Source organism: Puntigrus tetrazona, chromosome 5 (genome assembly GCF_018831695.1).
Source record: "Puntigrus tetrazona isolate hp1 chromosome 5, ASM1883169v1, whole genome shotgun sequence".
Taxonomy (NCBI): Eukaryota; Metazoa; Chordata; class Actinopteri; order Cypriniformes; family Cyprinidae; genus Puntigrus; species Puntigrus tetrazona.
In genome coordinates, this window is record NC_056703.1 from 22,825,615 (window position 1) to 22,848,578 (window position 22,964).

General features: G+C 38.7%; 3 protein-coding genes across 4 annotated transcripts in view; all 3 read right to left on the reverse strand.

Moving 5' to 3' along the window:
* Window positions 1–694: 694 nt before the first annotated feature.
* On the reverse strand, window positions 695–6,120 carry upk3b (uroplakin 3b). Its single transcript, XM_043238401.1, has 6 exons — window positions 5,154–6,120; window positions 3,589–3,732; window positions 3,228–3,462; window positions 2,177–2,256; window positions 1,952–2,081; window positions 695–1,864 (listed from the first exon to the last, which is right to left on the reverse strand). The coding sequence occupies exons 1-6, from the start codon at window positions 5,215–5,217 to the stop codon at window positions 1,687–1,689; spliced, it is 831 nt and encodes a 276-aa protein (XP_043094336.1). The 5' UTR covers window positions 5,218–6,120; the 3' UTR covers window positions 695–1,686.
* Window positions 6,121–7,028: 908 nt separating this feature from the next.
* Window positions 7,029–9,709, reverse strand: prkrip1 (PRKR interacting protein 1). The gene is made up of 6 exons (XM_043238402.1): window positions 9,537–9,709; window positions 9,335–9,413; window positions 8,753–8,853; window positions 7,792–7,877; window positions 7,632–7,696; window positions 7,029–7,294 (listed from the first exon to the last, which is right to left on the reverse strand). Exons 1-6 carry the CDS (start codon window positions 9,660–9,662, stop codon window positions 7,200–7,202), a joined length of 552 nt encoding a protein of 183 aa, XP_043094337.1. The 5' UTR covers window positions 9,663–9,709; the 3' UTR covers window positions 7,029–7,199.
* A 9,422-nt stretch (window positions 9,710–19,131) lies between these two features.
* Window positions 19,132–22,964, reverse strand: part of vps37d (VPS37D subunit of ESCRT-I) — a 30,126-nt gene continuing 26,293 nt past the window's right edge. For both annotated transcript variants that reach the window (XM_043239969.1, XM_043239968.1), the window contains exon 4: window positions 19,132–19,961. In XM_043239969.1, coding sequence (XP_043095904.1) covers window positions 19,482–19,961 — 480 coding nt within the window. In that variant the 3' untranslated portion in view covers window positions 19,132–19,481. The remainder of the gene's footprint in view (window positions 19,962–22,964) is intronic.

Genomic DNA, 22,964 nt, shown 5'->3' on the forward strand with positions numbered 1-22,964 from the left:
AGAGGCCTTTCATCTGGAATATGAGGATATCCCATGTTTTTGCATATTATTTCAAGTAACGCTTTACAGTTAGCTCCCATTAATTGACAATTATGAACACTGAATGAGCATTACTGTGTATTTGTTACAGCCAGCAGCCTATTTAAATGGGCATCATCTTTTTTAAATATTAACATGTGCTATGTTCACCCGGTGATATGTCAGTTAACCCCAAAAATGAGACTTTGTTCAAATAATTTACTGTAAGTTAGGCCATCCAAGGTGTGAACGAGTTCGTTTCCTTGTCAGAACAGATTTGGAGAAATTTCAAATTGCAATTATCATTAGCCTGGTATCATTCTTGTTTAGCAGATGTAACACTTGCTCGCCAACGGATCTTCAGCAGTGAACGGATGCTTAAACAGCTGACGAAAACACCGTTATGATCCGTTATGAACAAAAAGCTGCGTGTTTTTAGTAGATTCATCATGTTTCAACTTTAAATGTCACTTCTGGGTAAAATATGAATCCACTCAATATTGCTTTGCACGGTCAACCGTCATCTTCATTCCTGATATTATAACTGTTTCAATTGCTCCTTTAAGTCAAAAAATGAACTAATGGCCAAAATTTAAGGCAGCATTATGCATAAACTTTTATTTCATTCAACACTGAGTAGTATCAACAAAAAGAGTAATTAAAATGAGTTACCCAATACTTGTGTATACGCTTTATTTTTATGCTCATTAGTGCATCAATAAACTTATAAGGTTGTATCACAGTTAGGATGCTTCCTCAGATGTTAACTGTATAATTATTAAAAATACATTTTATTCATTGCATGGTATTAATTCCGGACCTGCTACTTTTGAGTGCATTTAAAGACTGTGAAGTATAATTCCTGCATAAAACATGAATAAAAATCAAAGAAAACCTTAAAACACCTGTAATAAATGTAAATTCTAGTGCTGTCAACTGATTAATCGTGCAACATTTCTGTTTACGTAATACGTGTACTATATATATATAAATACATGCACACTCATGTGTATATTTCAGAAAATATGTTGTGCATATATTTAATACACCTATTTATAATACCAATTATATAAACACAGACATGTTAATACATGTAAATATATACTGTATGCATTTCTAAATACATAACACACATATATGCCAGCAAAAGCTTTTATTTTGGATACGGTTAATCGTCCGACAGCACTAATTTGTTCGTAACATTTTAACCAAAACTCAAGATTTTCAAAACCAGGGTAACTGCTTGGTATGCAACGGAGATTAAAACGACTCATAAAACCAGTAACAAAGAGAATGGAGAATAACGAATTAAAAAAGAATCATGATTAAATTAGAAAAAAAAATAGGAATATTAATAATGCAATATATAAGATGAGTTAAAAGAAGCAAATTCACCTGGTTTGTTGATAAAAGGTAATTGAGACCCATTTGACCCCTAAGACAAGAAAGGTTAGAAAGCGCTGCACTAGTAAATACTACACATATTTCCTACTAAACAGCGCCATCTTGTGAATTTGCCTGTTAGCGTAGTCCTGTTCCATCCGTTTTTTATCATAAAAACAATACTGAGGTCGCGAGAGTTTACAAAAAGCTGCAAGACGATGACCAAAAGATAACCTTCACCCAGCCTTTCAAACATACGGCTTCATTTCGAGTGTGTCCGGGAGCTCACAGCTTCCTCGCGCCGTCCTTGGGCAGGGTGGAGGAGGTGGAGTAGTTCTTGGAGTCCGCCTGGTAAGAGGGGTTGTCGTAGGGGTGCGCGCGCTCCTTCAGGTTGTGGGTGTCGTAGCGGGGGATGCGGATCGAGTTCATGACTGACACCTGCTTGCCGTCTTTCTTGGTGCAGCTGCACGGACGACATTCAGCCGCGTGTTAGAAAAACCAAAAAAAGATATATACGATAACGTACCGGAACGGAGTGCGGTTCACTCACCAGGTCACGCACAGCATGCAGAGGAAGAGAAGCAAAAGCAGAGCCGCGGCCACACACAGGAGGGTGGTGATGACCACCATGGCGCCCGATCTCGCACTCAGACCGTCGTAAATGTTGGAAAGGGGTTGCACTGCAGGAAGGCATTATTAAGACATCCGTTAACTCCAACAGCTGTCAGGCTACTGTTATTTAGCGACAACTCAAAGCGTTTTATGCGATTCTTACGTTGGATAAGAGTAGTGTTCCCAGACCAGTACGATGAATTAACAAGAGTCCCGTTAGCATCGATTAGGAGATACTTGAAACTGTAAGCGAAAAATAGTTTTCGTACATTAAAAGCAAACTCGAATCTAGTGTTTAGCAAGTAAGATATCTTTTAAAGTATAGAAATATCCAACGGTTCATGCAACGGTCTCCTTAAGGACACAATAAGAGTTGACTGAGATTTCAGCTGTTTTTGTTGAAGAGAGAAAAACTTGAATGTCTTCTCAGACCTGCTGATATTTAGAGATGGCATTCTTGTACATTTGATATTGCTCAAACAAATAGGTGATCGATTTATCAATAAATTAGCACATTATTATATCGACACATTATTCACTCGAACTGTCTGGATTTCTAAAGGTGCGGCGGAATATATTCAAAGTCAGTTTTTGTTTGGGTTCAACTTTGTCTTTCAAATATCACGTTAGCCAACCGTTTCTGACTTCTGCTTGAGCATTAAACAGACAGTTCAACCAAAAATGAAAATTTGGTCAATAATTAACCCTCGTGTTGTTTTAAACTTGTGAGACTTCTGTTCATCATCAGATTTAGATATTTTTGACAATGGAACTGAGATGTTCAGGGCCCAGAAAGACAGTAAAGACAAAGTCCACGTGACATCCGCTCAACCATAACGTTCTGCAAAACAAAACAAAAATAACGACGCACGCATTTTGGTGATTCTCATGAATGTGCAGCGAAGACACAGAAGAGAATCTTTTTCTTTGCACACATTTCATAGCTTTGTAAAATTAAGGTTGAGCCACTGATGTTATATGGACTATGTGAACGACGTCTTCACTGCCTTTCTAGGCCCTGAATGTTTCATTTGCATTGCTGTCTACGCTGCGCCCGAATGCTCTCCGATTTCTCTTGCTTTCAACATTTTGCTGAAATCTCGTCTTATAAAGGCATCTTAAGAGTCGACACAAATGTCCTGACTAGCAGATTCGGACCTTCGTCTTAAATAATTCCTTCTATTCAAGTCGCACAGTACATTGAAAGGTCCTACCAAACGGTGGATCCACTAGGTAATACACCATTGCAGTTGACGGTGCTGCAAAGCCCGTCAGCGCCGACCACGAAGTAGGAACTGCCGGGGTACTGACTGCAGGGGAAGTCTGCCAGATATCCAACTCGGGTCACAAAGAAGTTATAGGATGACGGGAGGAATGCCGATGGGTAGGGCGACAAGCTGAGGATGCTGCTAGCTGAGCTGTTTGCAAGAGCGTCAAAGTTGGCGTTTGCTACAAGTGAAAATGGAATGCAAACAGATGGGAGGATCCGCATTAGATCTTTTTTTTTGCCTTGCATTCGTATGATAAAATACAAAAAAAGAGCAATATTGTGAAATTATTATTAAGACGTTTTACCTGAGCACAGTCCGGCCACCAGCCATATCACACAGCCGGGGCACGGCTGATTAAACACACAGTACGGCTGCGATAGTATCACTGTGTTGCTGGTGACTTTGGCTAGGAAAGCATTAGATGTAAGCACGGGCTGGAATATCTGACCTGTAGGCAGAGAAAGAGACGTTTTTAAAGTGACCTCGTTGTTTCAACTTGATCCCCGTTCGAGGCCGTCGAAGAATAACAGCGGGTTCAGTCTGATTCACATGCACCTGTCCTAGGGATAAAAAAAGGATTGTGTAACGCCTACCAACCCTAAATGCTGTAAGTGCAGCGCTGCAGGTGTATCGCTGGAAAACCGGCCATGAAACAGAACACACAGGCTCAGACTTGCCTACTGGTGTGTGTTTTACTCAAGTCTCGATATAGAGTCTGTATGGGCATGACACACGAGGAGCCACTGTATCAGTACTCATCTCTGTTGTAGGTCATTTAAAAAAAACGTGGGATGAGTGTGGCATCCTATGACATACTGCTAATTAATGACTCACTGAGCTATTTCACCTATTTATAACAAATATAATGCCCAGGATGAAATAATAATTGTTAATGAGGCGTTGTTATACTTGTAGGTTCCTTTTGTCATTATTATCATTATATATATATATATATATATATATATATATATATATATATATATATATATATATATATATATATATATATATATAGAGAGAGAGAGAGAGAGAGAGAGAGAGAGAGAGATTTCTACAGCATTTAAACATCTATAAACTGCTAAAATAAGCTTTCCATTTATATATGGTTTGTATAGGACAAAATTTGGACAAAATCTGGAATTTGAGGATGCAAAAAATCTAAAACCTTTAAAGTTTTCCAAATTACCTTTTTAGCAATCCATATTATTACTAATCGAAAATTAAGTTTATATATATTTACGATAAGAAATGGACAACATATCTTCATGTAATGCGATCTTTACATAACATTCTCATGATTTTTGGAATAAAAGAAAAATCAATAATCTTAACCCATACAATGTATTGCTGGATATTGCTACAAATACACCTGTGCTATTTATCACTGGTTTTGTGGTCCAGGTTCATATATATATATATATATATATATATATATATATATATATATATATATATATATATATATATATATATATAAATAATGAACGGAAATGCTAGACATTAGCATCAGTGCGGTCCATTAGTCCAATTTCTATAATAACATTTGATGAATCATCTTATTTATTCACAATAGTCGCCAGGGTATTCTCGCTGAACGATAGGAAGATTTTTAGCTTGTTATTCCATAATCATCTTTGTCCGCCATCCCACATCTAATTTAATGAGACATTTATGCGCACTTTACTCTTTCTTTAATGAGCTATTACCCAAGAAAGCCTCTCTCCGTTTAAACTGAAAGATAAGGCAAACAATGTAATTAAAGTATAGCCGAAGCGCATTTGCGATGTAACGCAGAAACCAAATCTCCATAGCAACCCCCGTCTAAAAAGAACAAACAAACATTGGTAATTAAGTCTAAAAGGCACTTACCTTCACTGGTCCACATCCAGATAGACATCAGGGACATCAAACGGAGCGCAGCGTCTGTCTTCATCTCGGGACAAGGATGCAGATAGAGTCTTACTGATAGAATTGGGAGTAGAAGTCAACCTGGCTGGTGTCTATGCTCAGCAATATGCCTGGCAGATACTAATCAACTCTTATAAAACGGAGCTGAAGGGAGGGGAGAGAGTTTTTCACGAGGGCGTGTGAATCCCAGGTAGAAACTGGGAGGCGCTTCGGACATAAAAAAAAAAGTGCTTAGAAATACCAAAGACTGACTGTTGCTATTTTGTAAGCTTTGAGAAATGCTTGAATCATGATAAAACGCTTTAATCTCGCAGCGCAGAACACGTTTTCGTCGCCGTTCAGGTGGACGGAGCCGCCACGTGCGACGCTCGAGACGGAAGATAAAGCAGACGTCTGTCTGAATGAGTAATGTGAAAGTCAACAAACCCTCGGCGCAGTGCAGGCTTCATTCCCACCAAACAGGCACATGACGTGAAAGGGCAGAGGTGTGGAGTTCATTCACAAAACACGTCAAGAATACTCGATTCCCAAGAGTTTCTGAGTGTGTTGCGCAGCGCGCCAAAACGTTTCCCGCTGTCATATTGGTCTTCAAGGACAAACCGGGCTGTATGTTTTGCAACTCCGGCAACTCTCTGAAGTGCTCGTAATCAAATTTGTTTGTCGGTAAAACCGGCCTAACCAGACCTGCTTTGACACGAAGCGAATGAACCGTTGTTTATAGGTAAAAGTCACTGTCGTTTTCTCTCTAAACGTGTCCGTGTAGAACTCAGAAAGCGTCTTATTTGTGAAGACTGGACAGGCGAGTTGAAACGATGACGTAGACGTAAAACTATATCCCGAATCCCATTGTGTTGAATCAGACTATGAAGCAGGGCTATTAACAGTATTTGCCAAGTGGTAATACAGGGTGGAGAGAATTAGGACGGGTTTGTTTTGTTTTTTTTCCTCGCATGTGCTTCAAAGGAATGTGGTACACATGACAGCAGGGTCCATTAGTGACTAACGAACAATTATACCACTGGCTTTCTCAGTAATCACAATGATTAAATGCACAGATTATTTTGCATTTAGGTGTTTTTTGCCAATTAGAGATAATCTGTCAAAAATCCTCAAATGAACCATTGTGGGTTGTTGGTTTTTTTTGCCTGTTGAAACGGTGCCCGTGCATACTTTTTTTTTAAAAAACTATTATATCTATTTGTCTCCATTATGTGAAACAAGAAAAATGGTGTGCGTGATTAATGATTAAAGAGAGCAGCATTTTAGTTTCGGGCTTAATAAAAGAAAATTGCATGTTCTCTGATATTTAAAAGCAAAACAATATGCCTTTGTTGTGAAACTGATCAAAATGAAGCTGGTGATTAGGCCACTGGCCGATATTTGCTCGTCTTACGTTACAGCCAGCAGAAGCGTAAGAAAAGTATTTATTACGTTTAAAATATGGATATTTAGCTTACAAAAAAGCATTCATTAGCTACAGGAGGCCTTAATTCACCCCCGGAGCCACGTGAAGGCCGTTTTATTAAGTATGTGCGCACTTTATTTGCACTTAATCATTACATTATACACATTCACTTTATTTTACAGTTCAGGTTATGGACCCCGATTTTAGCTCGTTTAGATATTTGTATTGAAAAAGACAACTACATTTTTTTACTTTTTAAAAGGCTGCATTAAAAATACAGGGGAAAAAAAAGATTGTGATAATTGTGGTACATAAAGTAATATTTGAAGCAATTTTTCTAACTTTTTAAAAGTAATTTCCGCACATTACGGAAAGGCAGAAGCAGTTAAAGGACAGTGAATGAAATTTCACATGAAAGGCCGAAACGCCAAAAATATTCTTTTAGTTGTTTATTTAAAAAAAAAAAAAAAAAAAAACATATTTACAACAGAATAAAAGTCTATCCTGGTCTTATCACCATCACAATGAAAGACAAACATTCAATCACAAACGACGACTGTGCTTCTGAAACGCTGTTTCTGTGTATCGAAGCCCATGGCTGGTCACCTCTTCCCCATGATGAAGCTAGGCACTTCTGCATCATCTTCTTGCTCTTCTGCTTCAGAAGCCGAGGAGGAGGATGACTTCTCCGACGAGTCTGCTGACACAACAAACACATTATTACTCACTGCTCAGATGAATGCTGAAATTCAAGAAGTGCAGTTGCTATAATGATGATCTGTGCAGCCATCCATAAATAGCTCTTTTAAATATAGCTCTCGTGATAAACATTCACCCTCACTGATGTTTTTACAACAAATCAGGATTCTTTTACCATTTTTGACACAGAGAAGACAGATACAAATCAGTCGGCTCGACTGACTACAATAAACTGTTTGTTTTAATATTAAAAATATTTGTATACTTGAGAGTTCAGTAGTCTAAAGCTATCTTCCAGAGACAATGAGGTGGATTTCTAAGATCATTTCACGTACCTTCTTCTTTCTGGCTCTCCTCCTTAGCTTTTTTGGCCATCAGCTTCTTTTGTTTTAACTTTTCCCTAAATGACACAAAAAAACAGAGACTCAGAAACACACAGAATAAATGAGTCCTCTACTGATTGTAAAGCATCAAAACAGACAGTATTTGGCAAACCTCTTCTTTCTGCGCTTGGCCGTTCTTTCCTCGGCAGCCTTTTGGTTCTCTTTCACCTTCTCAATATAATCGTCATCCATCTTTTGCTACAAAAGTAAAAGAAACTGTGAAGACCCAGGACATACTCTAAATAGTGGTCATAAAAGTTACATTACATTTATTCTGAAATAAGTATTATTTATTTATTTATATATATATATATATATATATATATATATATATATATATATATATATATATATATATATATATATATATATATATATATATATATATATACATACATACACACACACACACACACACACACATGCATGTATACATATAAATTTAAGTTTTCAATTATTCAGCCAGAATGCACTGTATTTATCAATTGACAGAAACAACATTTGTTATAAAAGATATCCATTTAAAAAAAAAAAAAAAAAAAGAATTCCACAAAAACTTCAGCATTAATATTTAAAAAATAAAATTGTTTACAGAGCACCAAATCAGCATATCAGAATGATTTCTTAAAGATCACGAGACATTAAAGACTATAGTAATGGTTTGAACAATATTAATAGAAAACCGTTTAATTTTGCAATACTTTTTCTAATGATTGTACTATTACTGTATTCACTGTTGATTTCAATCAAACTAGACACGAGCAGATCCACTGCTTCTCACACCCAAATTCTGTTACCTGCGCCGCTACAAATAACAGGTAGATCCGCATTCCACTGAAGCACCTGGATTTATCTCTCAGTGCCAGTAATTTAAAAATGAGTCTCAGAGGAATATGCATATCTCCAATATGAATTACACAGGCTCTACCAATCATTCATTCATCTACCGTTTTGCAACAACGCTAAGGACGTTATATTTTCACCTTTTCTTAGTGCAAATTGAACTAGTAACACCCACAAACGTTAAAACAGCTCTATTTGAGAATCTTCATCGTAGGGAAAAATAAACGTGCCTTTTCAGACATTCGTTCGAGGAAGTCTTGCCTCTGATACTCCCGCCGGCGCAGGTGTCTGTACACGTGGAACTCACCGCTGCCCGCTCCAGCACTGGAACCTGCAGCAATTCAACAAAGACATAAAAAATAATCACCATGAATTGGTTAAAAATCCATTAGAATCAAAATGAACTCCTGCAATCAGCTGAAAGTGAATGATGGCACCACCCATCCAACTACTTGATATTCAATTAAAAGAAGTTAAACAAACTTGGAATTTTGAAAACACACTTCTGTTTAACAGACTGTATTAAGTCCAGGTGTTTCACGAGTTATTGGCTTTATCTGAGGGGAAAAAACTGCAAAGAACACATTTTAAATTGGCATTCTTACCTTCCTTTAAATAAAAGCTGTTTGAAAATGAGAAAAGCGGTTTTCAGTTACAGTCTGACTAATGTGTAAAACTATTTTTCCTAAGAGCACAAGCAATAACGTCCTTTAGAAAGTCGTATTAAGTAAGTGAGTAAACCTGATGACTTTTAAGAACGGGTAGAAATGAATGCTTCGCTTCACGAGGATCTGTAAACAAAGAGCACAAACCCATCACATCCCGCACAAACTCTGGCGGAGCGCGCGGGTTCCACTCCTTCGGTTTCTCCGGGATTGGCGCGGGTTTATCCTTCATAATAAAGACAGAAACCTCAACGTTACGTTCAGCGCTTCTGCAACAGTTCGGTAGCATCGTTAGCACGAGCCACTACTCCAAACAAACCCGCCGGCTCGCGGTGACGGGAAAACTCACGGGGTTTCGCATCAATCTCTCCAGCTTTAAACGCTGCTCCTCTGCCGGCGTTTTGGCGATGATTAAAGGCTGGGACTCTTTTTTGGGAGGTTTCCCCGATCGCGCATCTTTCTTATCCGCCGCCATGATTCTTCCCGAGTCTTCTTCTTCGCGCCAGGTTTCGCGTTCTTCTGGTGTTCATGAAGGGCGGCGCGCGGACCTCACAGCGCAACACTGCCACCTGCTGGGCCGATGGGGAACTACACCGTTTTCGGGGAACGAACGAGAAGGACCTGGCACTCGGGATAAACCAGAATAACACGTGGTGTGATTGCATGATGAGTTGCGCTTCAATTTCAGAATTGCAAAATAACAAAAGACAGACAGAAAGAGTAATGCAAAAAAGGGAAAAGAGTAGGACATGTTCAGAAACATAACAATGCTGCATTTTTAATGCAAGCTAATACAGTTTGTTGATGTGCGAAACAAGCGAATTTCGCTTTTTATTGCTGTCACGTGAAATTTTCATGCAGAGGCATAGTTAAAACGCATGCAACCAAAGAATAAAGTCGTTCAGAAATACTGTTATGCACAATGTTACACTCCAATGCGTATTACAGTTTATTTTTTTATGCTTTAATGCGTTTTAACATCAACGGCTCGCTGCCGGTGATCTGTTTTGATAGATTATGAAACCCACTCAAATCTGACCACTAAAATATTCAGTTTTCGGAATACGTAAGCAATAAGTAGTTTTTACCGTGTTAAGTAATTTTAGGTGCATTTAACCCAGGCATGTCTTTCTTTTTCTAGACGTCACCTCCCCCTTCCTCGACAGGACACAGGAGTTTCCTGCACAGGCAGGTTAAGGTCATCAGCAGTTTCATCTCGTGCCAGTTGCCACCCTTCTTTGTCCAGAGCCCACAGAATCCCACTTCCACCGAATCTTTTTTTTTTTGTTGCTCCACTGAGTCTAAACATCAAAACAAACGTTTCATACATCAGGTCCTTGCTCAAATACTGCTGTGTTAAACCGACGCATGCAGAGCCTTAATAAACCACCCACTGAAACCAATCAAGGAGCAAAACAGGAATGTTGTCTCTGGCCCTGCGTGTGATAATAGGGGTGATGGTATAAAAGTTATCATGTAATAAGATGCATTAGGACGCACGTCCTCCTTTTTTATTTCCCCCGCAGTCGCAGATTTATCTTTGATCATCGAAATTATAAATTCAGATAATTTAAAATAGTTTCTTCGTGCCTCAAAATGGCTTAAACGTAATTCTGCACCCTTATCAAATTTAGTACATGGCTTCATGAATATGCAGATTGCTCTCTTTAACGTCCCTCCATTAAATCACACCGTACGCATCCGAACCAGACTCAAAAAACAAGTGGGAGAGCGAATTATACGGGACTCTGTAAAAGTCGCAAGCAGTCGAGTTGATCTGCTTAAGGTTGGTCTTTGAAGGGATATGAACGTTTTGTAATCAACCCCCTTGCCGTTCCAAACCCATAAAAGCTTTGTTCCTCTTCAGAATAAGTTATTTAGGATGAAAACCGTCCCATTCAGTTAACAGTTACGTGATTCACCGAGTGTTGACGTGACTGCCAGGGTCCTCCGTGGCGGGAAGTGAAGACATACTGCAGTGAGATGACTGGTAGCAGAAATAAATTCAAATTAAGAGCGATTATGGGTGAAACGCAAAGGGTATCGTGTCCTTGTCGCGCCGGGGAGCTTCATTTGCACATCGTGTCAATTCCAGCAGTACGATGCTATAGCTCCCAGGCTGCAGCCATCATTATAATCATCCGCAGTCCTTTGTGAGCTTGATAGCTCAGCAGACAGGGGCTGTTTGGGTTTTAATAGCTATCAGTGCGCAGTGAAATATTGGTCAGAATTCAAGCGTGGCAGCATCTCACATCTCCACTCGCCAGTGATTGTGAGATCTGATCCACACTCAGTGCAGCTGTTGATTTTCTGATTGTAATCACAAACTGTGCGATTCCTCAAACATGCTGGAGCGAGCTGGCGTCGGTAATAGCGTGATAAAGCCCTGTGCTGTTTTCCCACTCCTTTCTGTGCCTTTCTCTTGATAAGTAATTTGTCTCGTCTTCCAGTAAAATGTCGTATAGGCTATTGCTGGATAGGCCCGCACTTGTTAATTAATCAGTGTAAACACGATCGTTTTGTATTAGCTGTTACATTTAAATATGAATATGAACTAATTCGTTAGCTTATTAGCTTAATGCGTGTTAATCGCTATACGTTTCTGAAGATCAGAGTCCAAAGGCAGAGGGAAAATGATGTATTTAGCAATAAAATGTTACATAAATCAGGCAAATCATATATGTGCATTGAGCATATATTGTTGAGCTAATATTTATAATGAAAAATTGATATATATGGGAACATTATGTACAAAAATTTGTATTGAAATACAAGCAGTACATTTAAGACAGTTAATTTTCATAACGTTTTGCGTCAGATGTGTTTTCTCCCTCATGAAAAAAATCAGGATAATGTTTAAAATGTTTAATAAAGTGCACAGTTTTTTTTTCCTGGGAATGACAATGCTGTGTAGCCAAATGAAGACATTTTTAAACTTAAAAAAAAAAAGCCTTGAAAATGCTTTAGTTTATTAAAAAGTGTGATAACCCGGCCTCCGGTAAAAACACGTGCAGTAGTAAGTGTGTGCAAATATATGTTTACCTCAGGAAAAAATGTAGTGCTTATAACTTGCAGCATATACGCTATATAGCTAATTTGTGCGATAGAGATGCTGAATCCTATCTACATCAGACTTGCCCTTGAACATCAGTCCGTCAAGCATGCGTGACTCAATCCATAATGGCATTTCTTCAGACTAGATGGTCAGTGACTCTGTGAATCTCACCTTCGGGGCGAATGTGTCCACTTTATAGAACGATGTTCCCTTATAGAAGCACGAAGCATGCTAACACATACGGACGCTAATACGCACACACCATGTGTACATTAGCATGTGCAAGCTGATGCAAGGGGGGGGGGGAAAGACCACGTGCAGACATGAAACAACACTCAAATTGGCGGCTGAACGGATGTTCGCTAAATCCTCTGGACCAGCCTGAAAAATATTTTTTAATATTAAATATTCTTTATGCTACACATTACAAACGTAAATGGGCCGATCAAATGAAATGAGGGTGTCTTTACTCTTCCGTTTTACTGGTGTAAGTAAAACATTACGTTTCTCTGTTGATATATATACAAATAACTGCTTTCCCGAATGAGTTAAATGTTTTCTTATATATTTATTATATTCCTTTATGTACAAATTACAGTAACTAAACGTTCCCTGAAACCCAAACCCAATAGGGTTCCCCTTAACATGGTTATATATCAGTCAGATTTGATTGATGATCAGAAATAGCTCTGATTAGCTTCACAGCTGCTCAGAAAAACATGTTCACTACTATTTTACTACAGTAAAAAAGTATAACGCTTGACTTTCAACTCTCTCTCGTTTGTTTCGATGCCAAACGAACATGATTCAAAGCAATTTTTTGATATGACCTCATTAGATAAATTAAGACACTCAACTCCCGTACAGTAAAATAAGGTTTTAGTTTAGGTTGTAGTCGCAAGTTGCTAAGTAGGTTTTCTTAACATGGCTACATTCGTTTTACCAAGATGGCCGCCGCATAAGCCGACTTGTCTTTGATCAAACATTGATCAAAAACTACGGCATCTTAAAAAGAGACGAGGGACTGGCTTATCACACCTGATATGGCTCAGTGGTTTGTGATAAATGGCTTCGTCGTTCACGCTTCTCTCTATATTTCTTTGTCTTTCACACACTCGTACGAACAGCTTGTCAAATTTACAACCCTGTGCGCCGCGGCTAGTCGATTCAGTTGATAAAAGCAGCGGAGGATCAAAGGTGGCTATACATCATCCCCCTTCTCATTTTCTCATTACATTCCAGCTGATACTGCGTTCGGCAGGCTGCCTGCCCGACATCCGTCAAAACAAGGAAAAAATCTGACAGCTTGTATTTGAGGCTCATTCAGACACCCCATCCTGACAACAGAGAGATACGATGGGCTCTCGTTTGAATGTTTCAGCTAGCGTGAGACGTCGAGGTAGCCTGTCTGTGTGTATTACTATGAGACATTTTCAAATGGATAGAGAATGACTTCAACAGAATCCTCTGAACTTTAAAGGCTTATAGCTTTTAGGACACAGGAAAGATACGGATAATCTGAGGGTTCAAGGTGGCGGAGGCCGTATGCTAACACAGCCACGCTGAACCTCTTTGTTGTGGCGCAACCTTCCTAGTCACGTTGAATACAAATGGCAAAAAATAAAATGTATTACATGTACAGTACATAACATTTTTACCTCTTATGTATGCTTTAAATTGGTCAAAGGCAGACAGTTCTAAAGCATTTCATTTTCAAACGGATGCAGCTCTTTCTATTAATCAACAGATTCGAAATAAAATGCATTTTAAAGTATTTTTCACAGATACGACAGCAGTGTTGATGAAAGCAGCTCAATGCAATACGAAGACAACACAGGCTTTAAATGAATGGAGATAAATAAGGTAATTAATTTAACACAGGTCAACAGAATGGACTAATCAAGGAAAACAGGAAAACTTACAACTAGATCAAAGACGGCAGAACAGGTCGATCGAAACGGAGACGGAACATAAACGTGACAACAGCATTACTGTTTTGCATGTTTGATCAAATACAGGCTGCCTAATGCATCAACTAATGATCATAATTGAGTGTTACCAAAAATAGCTAAATGTATTACTTTTAATAATGCTACTAATAAGACTGCTGCCTTTTTAGTACAATCAAACTGATTTCGACGCCAAATAGAGCAGACGGCGTGTGCAAATAAACAAAGCTTTCAGTGAAATTTTTTAAATTAGTTTATGTTAAATTCAGTTATAATGAATCTAACATTCAACCCTGTAACGTACATTTTACATAACACAAAATGATTTACAGAACGTCAACCGAGTGCGGTTTTTCCGCTCGTGGTTATTTATGTAGCACGACGAACTGCAGGCCAAAATCAGCCTCTCACGATTGATGTGATATCGAGATGAGAATCACCTTTTATAGCGTCCTCGGGTCCTTCGTTTCAAACTTAGCATTGAATCGGGGGATCGGGCGAGAGCAGAAACGAGCTGAGCCCTAAAGAAAGCATTTGACCAACACAAACAGCCCGGAGGGACACCGTCTGAGAGCGACGGAAGGTCATGACCTTTCTTTTTACTGCAGGGGGACTCCAGTAACCCATCTAAACAGATTACAATGGGAACGAAAAGCATCAATATTTAAAAAGATTACGGAACGGTTAGATAAAACGTTAGGCTTCTCCCAAAACAGCGGTTTGAATGCACAACAGATGGTCAGAGCGTGATCCACTTTCCAAGGCCCTGAACACAATAATGTGCGTATTTGTAAGAATCTCAGCAAGCCGTCATTTCATTGAGGGGTTCGGCATTCATAAAGCCACACAATGCATTCGCTTCATACTGATCAAAATTAATTTATAATAATGGTGTTGTGACTGAAATTTACCCCGGGATGTCAACAGGCCCGACAGCACATCATTTGACGCTCCTCAAAGATGTCATCTGGCTGAACAAAGACGTTCTGTTCGAGAGAAAGCCTCCATCTTTCTTTTTTTTTGCAAAGCGCACAGTGAGATCTGTCTGTGCCTTGGCATATTGTGCGATTGAATCACTTTAATGCCAAGCTGCAATTATGGTTATGGACTCATGGAATTTAGCAAAGATCTTTATCATCAGTTTTAATACATTTGACGCAGACTTTGTTTAGCCAAAACTTCAAGACAGTAGTGTATATGGCGGTTTCCAGAAAAATCTCAAGCAGCAAAAATCATCTTCCATACCGACAATAAGAAGAAATATTTCCCGAACAGCAAATCGTCGCTTTAGAATTATAAGGTTCTCTCTGCGTTCTGAGCAGTTTTGAGATATTGAGCTTCAAAGTCATTCCATTCCATGTGATAGAACCCTTTTTGTTTTCTAAAAAAGGCCAAAAATGTGCACAGCTTACAGAATAAACATCACATAAAGTACATAAGGTGATGTGAATAACTCTATTTTGAAAAAAAATGTCGGACAGAACCTTATAATTCACGGCGAGCATCTCGTGACACTGAGACTATATATAATAATAATACTTTAAATCGTGACACTATTTTACAATATAACTGTAACCATGTTTTCAATCAAATAAAAGCATCCTTGCTGAGCATACTTTCAAAATCTCAATTGAGCTATAGTTTTGATCTATAGTTTGTGGTGATGACCTGAATACGATACCGCAAGGCCAAGTCTTAAATACGGCACGTGACACTTTTATTACAAGCAAGCATTTGCCATTTTCCGCTTGAAGGAAATGGACTCTTGTACGCTGAACGCAGTATTACTAAAACGACATGCATTACAGATGTTGCTCTTGTGTATTTTCACGACTGATTGAAATCTGCGGCACAGAAAACGCCTTCCCGATTATACGTCGACAACAATCCTCCCGCTTCCATAATGAAAACGCCGATCTGCCTCCGCGATAGCGCACGCTAGAACAAGCAAATCCACCGGGCAAATAAACCTCTTGCAGCCTGATAAACGAACTCTGGCTTTTAGGAGTCAAATCCCTCCCGTGGGCCGCCCCGCTGCGCGTCGAGAGCCAGTGTTGTGGAATGAAAATGAAGACATGCTGGAGTGGCAGGATTTGAGGGTCTCCGAGGAGGAGGAACCGGATCAGGGATATCGTGTTCAAGGTCGCCTCGCGCTAGACGTGGCGGTGGGCTGACAGATGTGGACTCTGTCTGACCTCGCAGGCTCGCGCTGCCACTATGACGGGATGTCTGAAGGGTCATGAACGCAGAGAAGAGGGCTTCTTGTTCTTAGAAAACCAACGTGCCTCCAGGCTTCGTGAGCTAATTCTTGCACAGTGATGTCATCCATCTACAGCAGATGATCTACTGAGTGAGTTTCATGTAGACAGGGCTTTGATTTGTAAAAACACCCTTTGGGCAATTCCATGACTGCGTACAGAAGCTATCTGTGGATGCCACAGCTGATATTTACTATATTTATATTAGAAGTAGGTAACACTTTTAGCGTAGGGGCCGATTCTCACTGTTAACTAGCTGCTTATTAGCATGCCTACATTTACTGTATCGGCTGCTTACTTGTAAGGGACATATTCTGCATGACTTTACATCAACCCGATGCAAGTGCGTATAAACGGTGCTTGAAATAATTAAATAAAAAGTTGAGATTTTCGCACCATGGCTGCAGGAGAAAGAATGACGTTACGCAGCTCTCGAAATTGCTGGGGACTATTTTTTTTAGGCACTTCGTAACATCCCTGCCACCAATAGTGTCTATGAACTTCAAGGTTCAGCTCAAGATCAGTGCTTTTGAGAAATGATGAGCTGATGTCACGAGAAAACTATTTTATAAGGTGGTGATTCGTAGGAATTAAGTTTGGATCTGTACAAAAAAGCAAGAAATCAAATTAGCCATTTATTCGCTACAATGTCAAATAGTTATAAAGCCAGTACCGGAGCGGGTTTAAAATAATCATGCCATTTTTTGCTGTTTGTGTTCATGTTGGCTTTATATATGATAAGCATTTTAAAGAAAAGTGTACCTTTAATGACTCTAATAATGTGTAATAAGGTACAATCGTCAAGTAAAAGCACGGCTCAGTGCACATAAATTCTCAATGCAGACAAAACTAACTAAAAAGGGCAATGCACTACAATACTGCTCAAGCATTAATGTAATATTTAGCATTAAAACGAAAAAGTGTTTCAGCGTGCTGAAATACTGTATGGTTTTCTTTGGGAATTCTTCTGAGCTCTTTTTGTTTCTCAAATATTCTAATTGTACTGACATTTTGGACTGAAAACGTAATTTCTTTACACGAGACGTTTAAAACACGATTATAATAAAAGACAGGAAACTGTGTTTGAATAAATAAATAAATAGGTTCAAGTTTTTGCTGAACTGCACTCGTGTCAGAAACAGATGAAGGTTAAACATTTCAGCTCTTACCGATCCCTGCAGGGCGTTAAAAGTGAAGGCACATAACACCGCTCTCTCCGTTGTAATAATTCATAACGCATCATATTTTCCCATAGCTGCTCCACTGAAAGTGAACACACAACTTTCTGGCCCGGAAATAAAATCCTAACAAATAAACAGTGTTTGATGTCCACAAGGGGTTATTCCATAACAGGATTTCCATAAATAAGTAAATCCCTCACTCTTAGATACGATTTTCATTGGCGCTGGTTTAAGAGCACACTTATTAGAATGCATTCTGCGCTAATCCGAGTTTATTTGTAACTATATTCAGCTGTAGCTGAAGAATAAAGGCACAACCCTGGAGCTAAATCAGCAACGGTCAAAGACAACAGCCCGTCCGTACTTTCTGACTACAAACTCCACTGCATTGGCTGAAAAAACTTGAAACAACAAAGTGTTTGACAAGTTCGGGCTTTCAAAGACTTCAGCCGCAGCTGTGTCAATACTAAATAAACCATCCGAACCGTTCTCGTTGTAAAACGAGGCTCGAACGCACTTAATGAGTTCATCTAACCTAAGCTTGTAATCTTTTTTTATTGTGTATTACTTGGAAGAAAATTCCCTAATATACCAAAGCTCGTCTGATAGAAAAATAATAACAGGGTGAATCTCACATAAATATGGCTGGGTCATATTGCAGCCCAAAATCTAAAGAGAAGTAGTAATACACTATTTTCCACCAATAAAACACTTATATTTTAGATTCTACATTAGTTTGACGCACGGTTTACACAGAGTTCTCAGTACTACAATGTGTCCGGGTGCTTGACTTTGAGTTTTATATTAATTCATTTGTAATCCTTAATATTTTCAATAATAAATATTTTAGCGAACGAACTGTGTTTAAAATACATCACAATATTAACTTATTTATGGAACGGTTTAAGAAAAGCAAAAAACAAACACATTTGCACTCATGTTCTTAGAAATCTGTATAGAAATAAGAGACAAAAACCCAAATATTGCCCCAATATTTTGAATTTTAAAACATAACTTCATGTACGGAGTCGTTGTCCTGCATCGTGTTTGTCAAGAGTCAAAAATAAAATGTTATGTTATATGATGTACAGGTCTGGGGACAGGGCGTGTTAAAATATTAAAATAGTGTTATTTTTCATAACGTTAACATGTCTTTTGGAGTGGATTTTAGTAATTTTCAATATTCTAAATTTTTTTCACGAATATTGTAAATTATATTCAATGTTAAAATAATTTAATACTGCATTATAATGATGCACAGATATGCACCACAACAACAACAATAATAATTATTATTATTATTATAATTATTAGTTTCTTATTTAGATTTTTTTTGTCAATATAAATTTACTGCGATTTATACACAAACCAAGTGAAATGAATGTAAAATCGAGTAAATTTTCAGTTTTAAGAAAAACAAAACAACATATGGACTACAAAACAGTGCAGCCAGTAAAAATTAAGAGCAGGAATATAAAATTTAAAACAAGCAAGCTATAGGTTTAAAATAAACATCATGATTAGACTTTATTGAACACCCATAAACATTACAAAAAGGGGCCATTTTCCAAGTCCCTCAACGGCCCAAAAGACCTTCCAGTCAAAAAGCAGTGTCTCAAGAAACAGGGCACTTCCCCTCACACAAATATCCCGACTAAACCCACACGAATACTAAACAGGTTGAAAGTGAAACGAACGAGCAACAACGACAAGCGACATTAACAAATACTTTATGGCTTTCCTCTCTCCTCCCTTTTTGGGTGCATGAAGGTTTGATTTCATGGCAGCATCATTGTTATATATCGACTCGATGAAGGCTTCGCGTGGTCTCTGCGCAACTCGGCTTTCATGTTATCGACACGGAGGCTCGGGCTGATGGGGACTGGGCCTGTACAGCTGCTGCAATCGGACCGGTCTCACCGGCCACCCGGGTAACTGTCCAATTACTCTCAGGCCGACGGGCTGCCCGGGGCAGGAGTGACGGGCGCAGGGCCCCGAGACCTGCGCCTGGCCTGAGCGGGAGTCCAGAGGAGGTAGGACCGAAGCGGAGGAAGAGGAAAGCGGGAGCAGGATGGCCGGGGTCAGACCGTATCGGAGCTGGAAGACACGGGGAGGGCCGTGCGCGCTGAGGCCGTTCGGCCGGGACTCCTTATGTTCCTCCTCCCTCTTCAGCTCCTCCTCCCGTTTCTTCGGTTTCCTGTCGGCTCTGTTGAGCTCCTGGAGCTTCTCGGCTTGAGCGCGGCGGATGTGGTACGTCTTCCTGTGGCTTTGAAAAGAATCAAGGAATTCCTCCAGGGGCACGTGGCCCTCCATGAACCTCTCCAGCAAGTCCTGCGAAGGACGAATGACAAATAAACGGGTATTAGAGGATGGGAAGTCAAGGCGGATTCATAACAGGTGTGACGCAGACGAAAAACATCCTCTTTCCCACTCATCGTCTTCCAAGACGAATGTCAAAACCTAGTTGTGTAAAGAACACTTCTTTTTATACGACCCTTCAAAATGAATTGCATAATTTAAAGAACCAATAAGCAGCACTTTATATACAGCCTTTATGCATAATCTTGTCGGAAATAGTTATACTTACATTTAAAATGCACAGCGTACAACTACATTTATAATGCATTACACGCAAAGGCTTTAAGTGAAGTGTTACCAAATATGTCTGCATTAAATAAACCCCGCTGGGGAAAGAAAAAACTGCTTAGGCCAGCCTAATGTGGTTTTGCTGGTCTTAGCAGGTATGAGACGGTCAGATGAATCCCTTAGATGTAATACATTTACTTGAGGTAGCCCCTGAAATTTAAGGTTCTTCAATATCAGCCAACGGTCACATGACATGCAGGCAAACATAAAATAAAGTTGTTTTTTCTAACTCCATTCACACTGGGGTTATCTAAACAAAACAATTATAAGTAATAATTGACAAAACTAAAAAAAGAAAAACAAAAGAATTCAACAATTGTTTTATTTCAACTTTAAATTGTAAAAAAAGGACAGATTTAAAAAAATAAAAATAAATAAAACATATTATATATATTATATATTAAATAATTTTATTTTCATGCTACAAGTGGCAAAAAGAAAAATGTAGACACTCAAAATCTTCGCTTACAAATATTCAAGTCTTCCAGAAAGCTTTCATTTATTTATCCATCTATGTTTTTTTTATTTATTTGTGTGGAGTACTGGTGAAATGCTGTAAATCTGTCTACAAAAAATGTTGGAAAGATGTGCGCGTGTTCCCAAACGTGTGTTAAACGTACAGCACGAGAGATGGAATAAACTGCATGTACTGTGAACTCTAAATTATGAGCTGTGTGCATGTGCTTCACCCTGCGGACTACATCCTCAATTCAATCGCAGCCTTTGTTAGACTTCATCATGGTTTCAGCTTCAAGTTTATGCAGCCCCATTTAGTTAGCTAGTTACTTCTACTTAGTTAATCATTCACCCTGGTTTACTGTAGCTGATTTTCCAGCCGGGCCAGCGTAAAAGAGACTAAAAACTATCCCGTGGTAATTAAACAAAGGTCTTTTTTTATATTTAATACTTATTTTTAGTTACTTGACAAAAACACTGTGGGGCTTAACAAACAGACAAAGATGATGTCTGCACAAATAATGATAAAATAAATTAGCCGTGACCCTGAAGTGTCTGTGGAAGGCTCTGCTGGAAGGGGCAGTGGTCTACGCTCGGTCTCTCTCAGTATGGGGGACTGAATAATTGATAAGTCTCGTCTGCACAAACCCACCCCCTAAATGTCCTCACAGACAGAACAATAAAGACTTAATTGGAAAAAGACATCTGAAATTTCAATTCAAAATCTGAAAATGTTAAGCATGCATTTGAAATTTGCTTTGGCAGGTGAAATAAAATTACTGACTAAAACTAACGTGAAATCATTAAATAACTAAAAATAGGATGATGACAGACAGACATTGCACGTATAAGAATACTTGACCTTCCTTTTAATTTCTTCCCTTTTCAGAAAATATTTCGTTTTTAATTTTTTTAAAAGAAAAAAGTACTGTATGTGTTGCTAGAGTGGTTTAAAATCTGAGAATGCTGGTGTGTTATTGTATTTTTACAAAAACATCATATATTAATCAATTAGATTGTTACTCATTGTAAGTTTTAGTAATTGTGTTTTTAAAAAAAATTATAATAATGTACACACACACATTTCTTTTAACAAAATTACTAAAATTTACAATGAAAATAAAACAAAAACAATACTATGATACTATAAATAAATTAAATAGCAATAACACTGGTTTCTAGGATGCTGCTCAAAGTGAAAAGATCTTGCCACCAAGTCTGTAATATTCTAGATAAATCTATAGATATGGCTTGGGTCCCTCTTTCAGTTCAAGTCTGTAAAACACCTTCCCAAACATACCTGATGCTGCATGATGAGTTAATACTAGCTCAAGCACAAGCAGTAGCAATAACGCTAACCTCAGCAGGGTTTCCCTGCGGAATCAACAGAAAAATGACTCCAGCAAGAATCCAAAGTCCTACGTTCAAAGATTTTATTCTTAAAGGACCATTTGTCTTAATGGACGAAGCAGAGCCCCTCAAACCGTGCTTCATGTGGTCTCCTGCTGTTTATTAGCTCTTTATAATTCTCAATCAAGGCGTCATTAAAATTTTATAGTTTCATATGAGAACAGACCATGGACAGTTGCCATCAGCCCTTTTCCAGACGCTGTTGCACTAATAGAAAGTCCTGTGGGAATTGGCAGTCTAATCCAGCTCAGAAAGCCGCGTGAGGGACTGATGTTTTGTCTGGCACGCTTCCTGCTGAAGGCTGGCTCTGTACAGCTTACTTATGATGGAGTGAGATCATCAATCAGACGGCAGGGGCATAATGACAAAGTCACCGAGCTATTGATCGGGCCTGCGTGGGGTGGAAGACACAGTGCTTGTTTACAGCCGGAGGACGGATAAACCTACATAGATCCATCAGACAAAAGCCAAACGAACGGGGCAGGGCGGCTGAGACAGCAAGAGAAGACGTCTAAAGAGGATTTCACAACTGGCCTGTGTCCTTCTCTACTGTTTTAATCCTTTTATTCAATCGCCTGTGATGCTGACACATTACGGACGTCAATCTCATACGATTATTACATATGGTTTTTCTGTCATTTTTTTTAATGCTTTTTTTAAATAAAATCATTAACTTTATTAAGGAATAAATGATTAAGTTGATCAAAAGCCACACTAAGGACTTTCTATACTTTCTATAAAATTGTCTTCTGTTTTAAATAGCTGCTGTTTTCTCAGAAATATTAAGCAACTGTTTTCATATGTATTCATAATATATTAAAA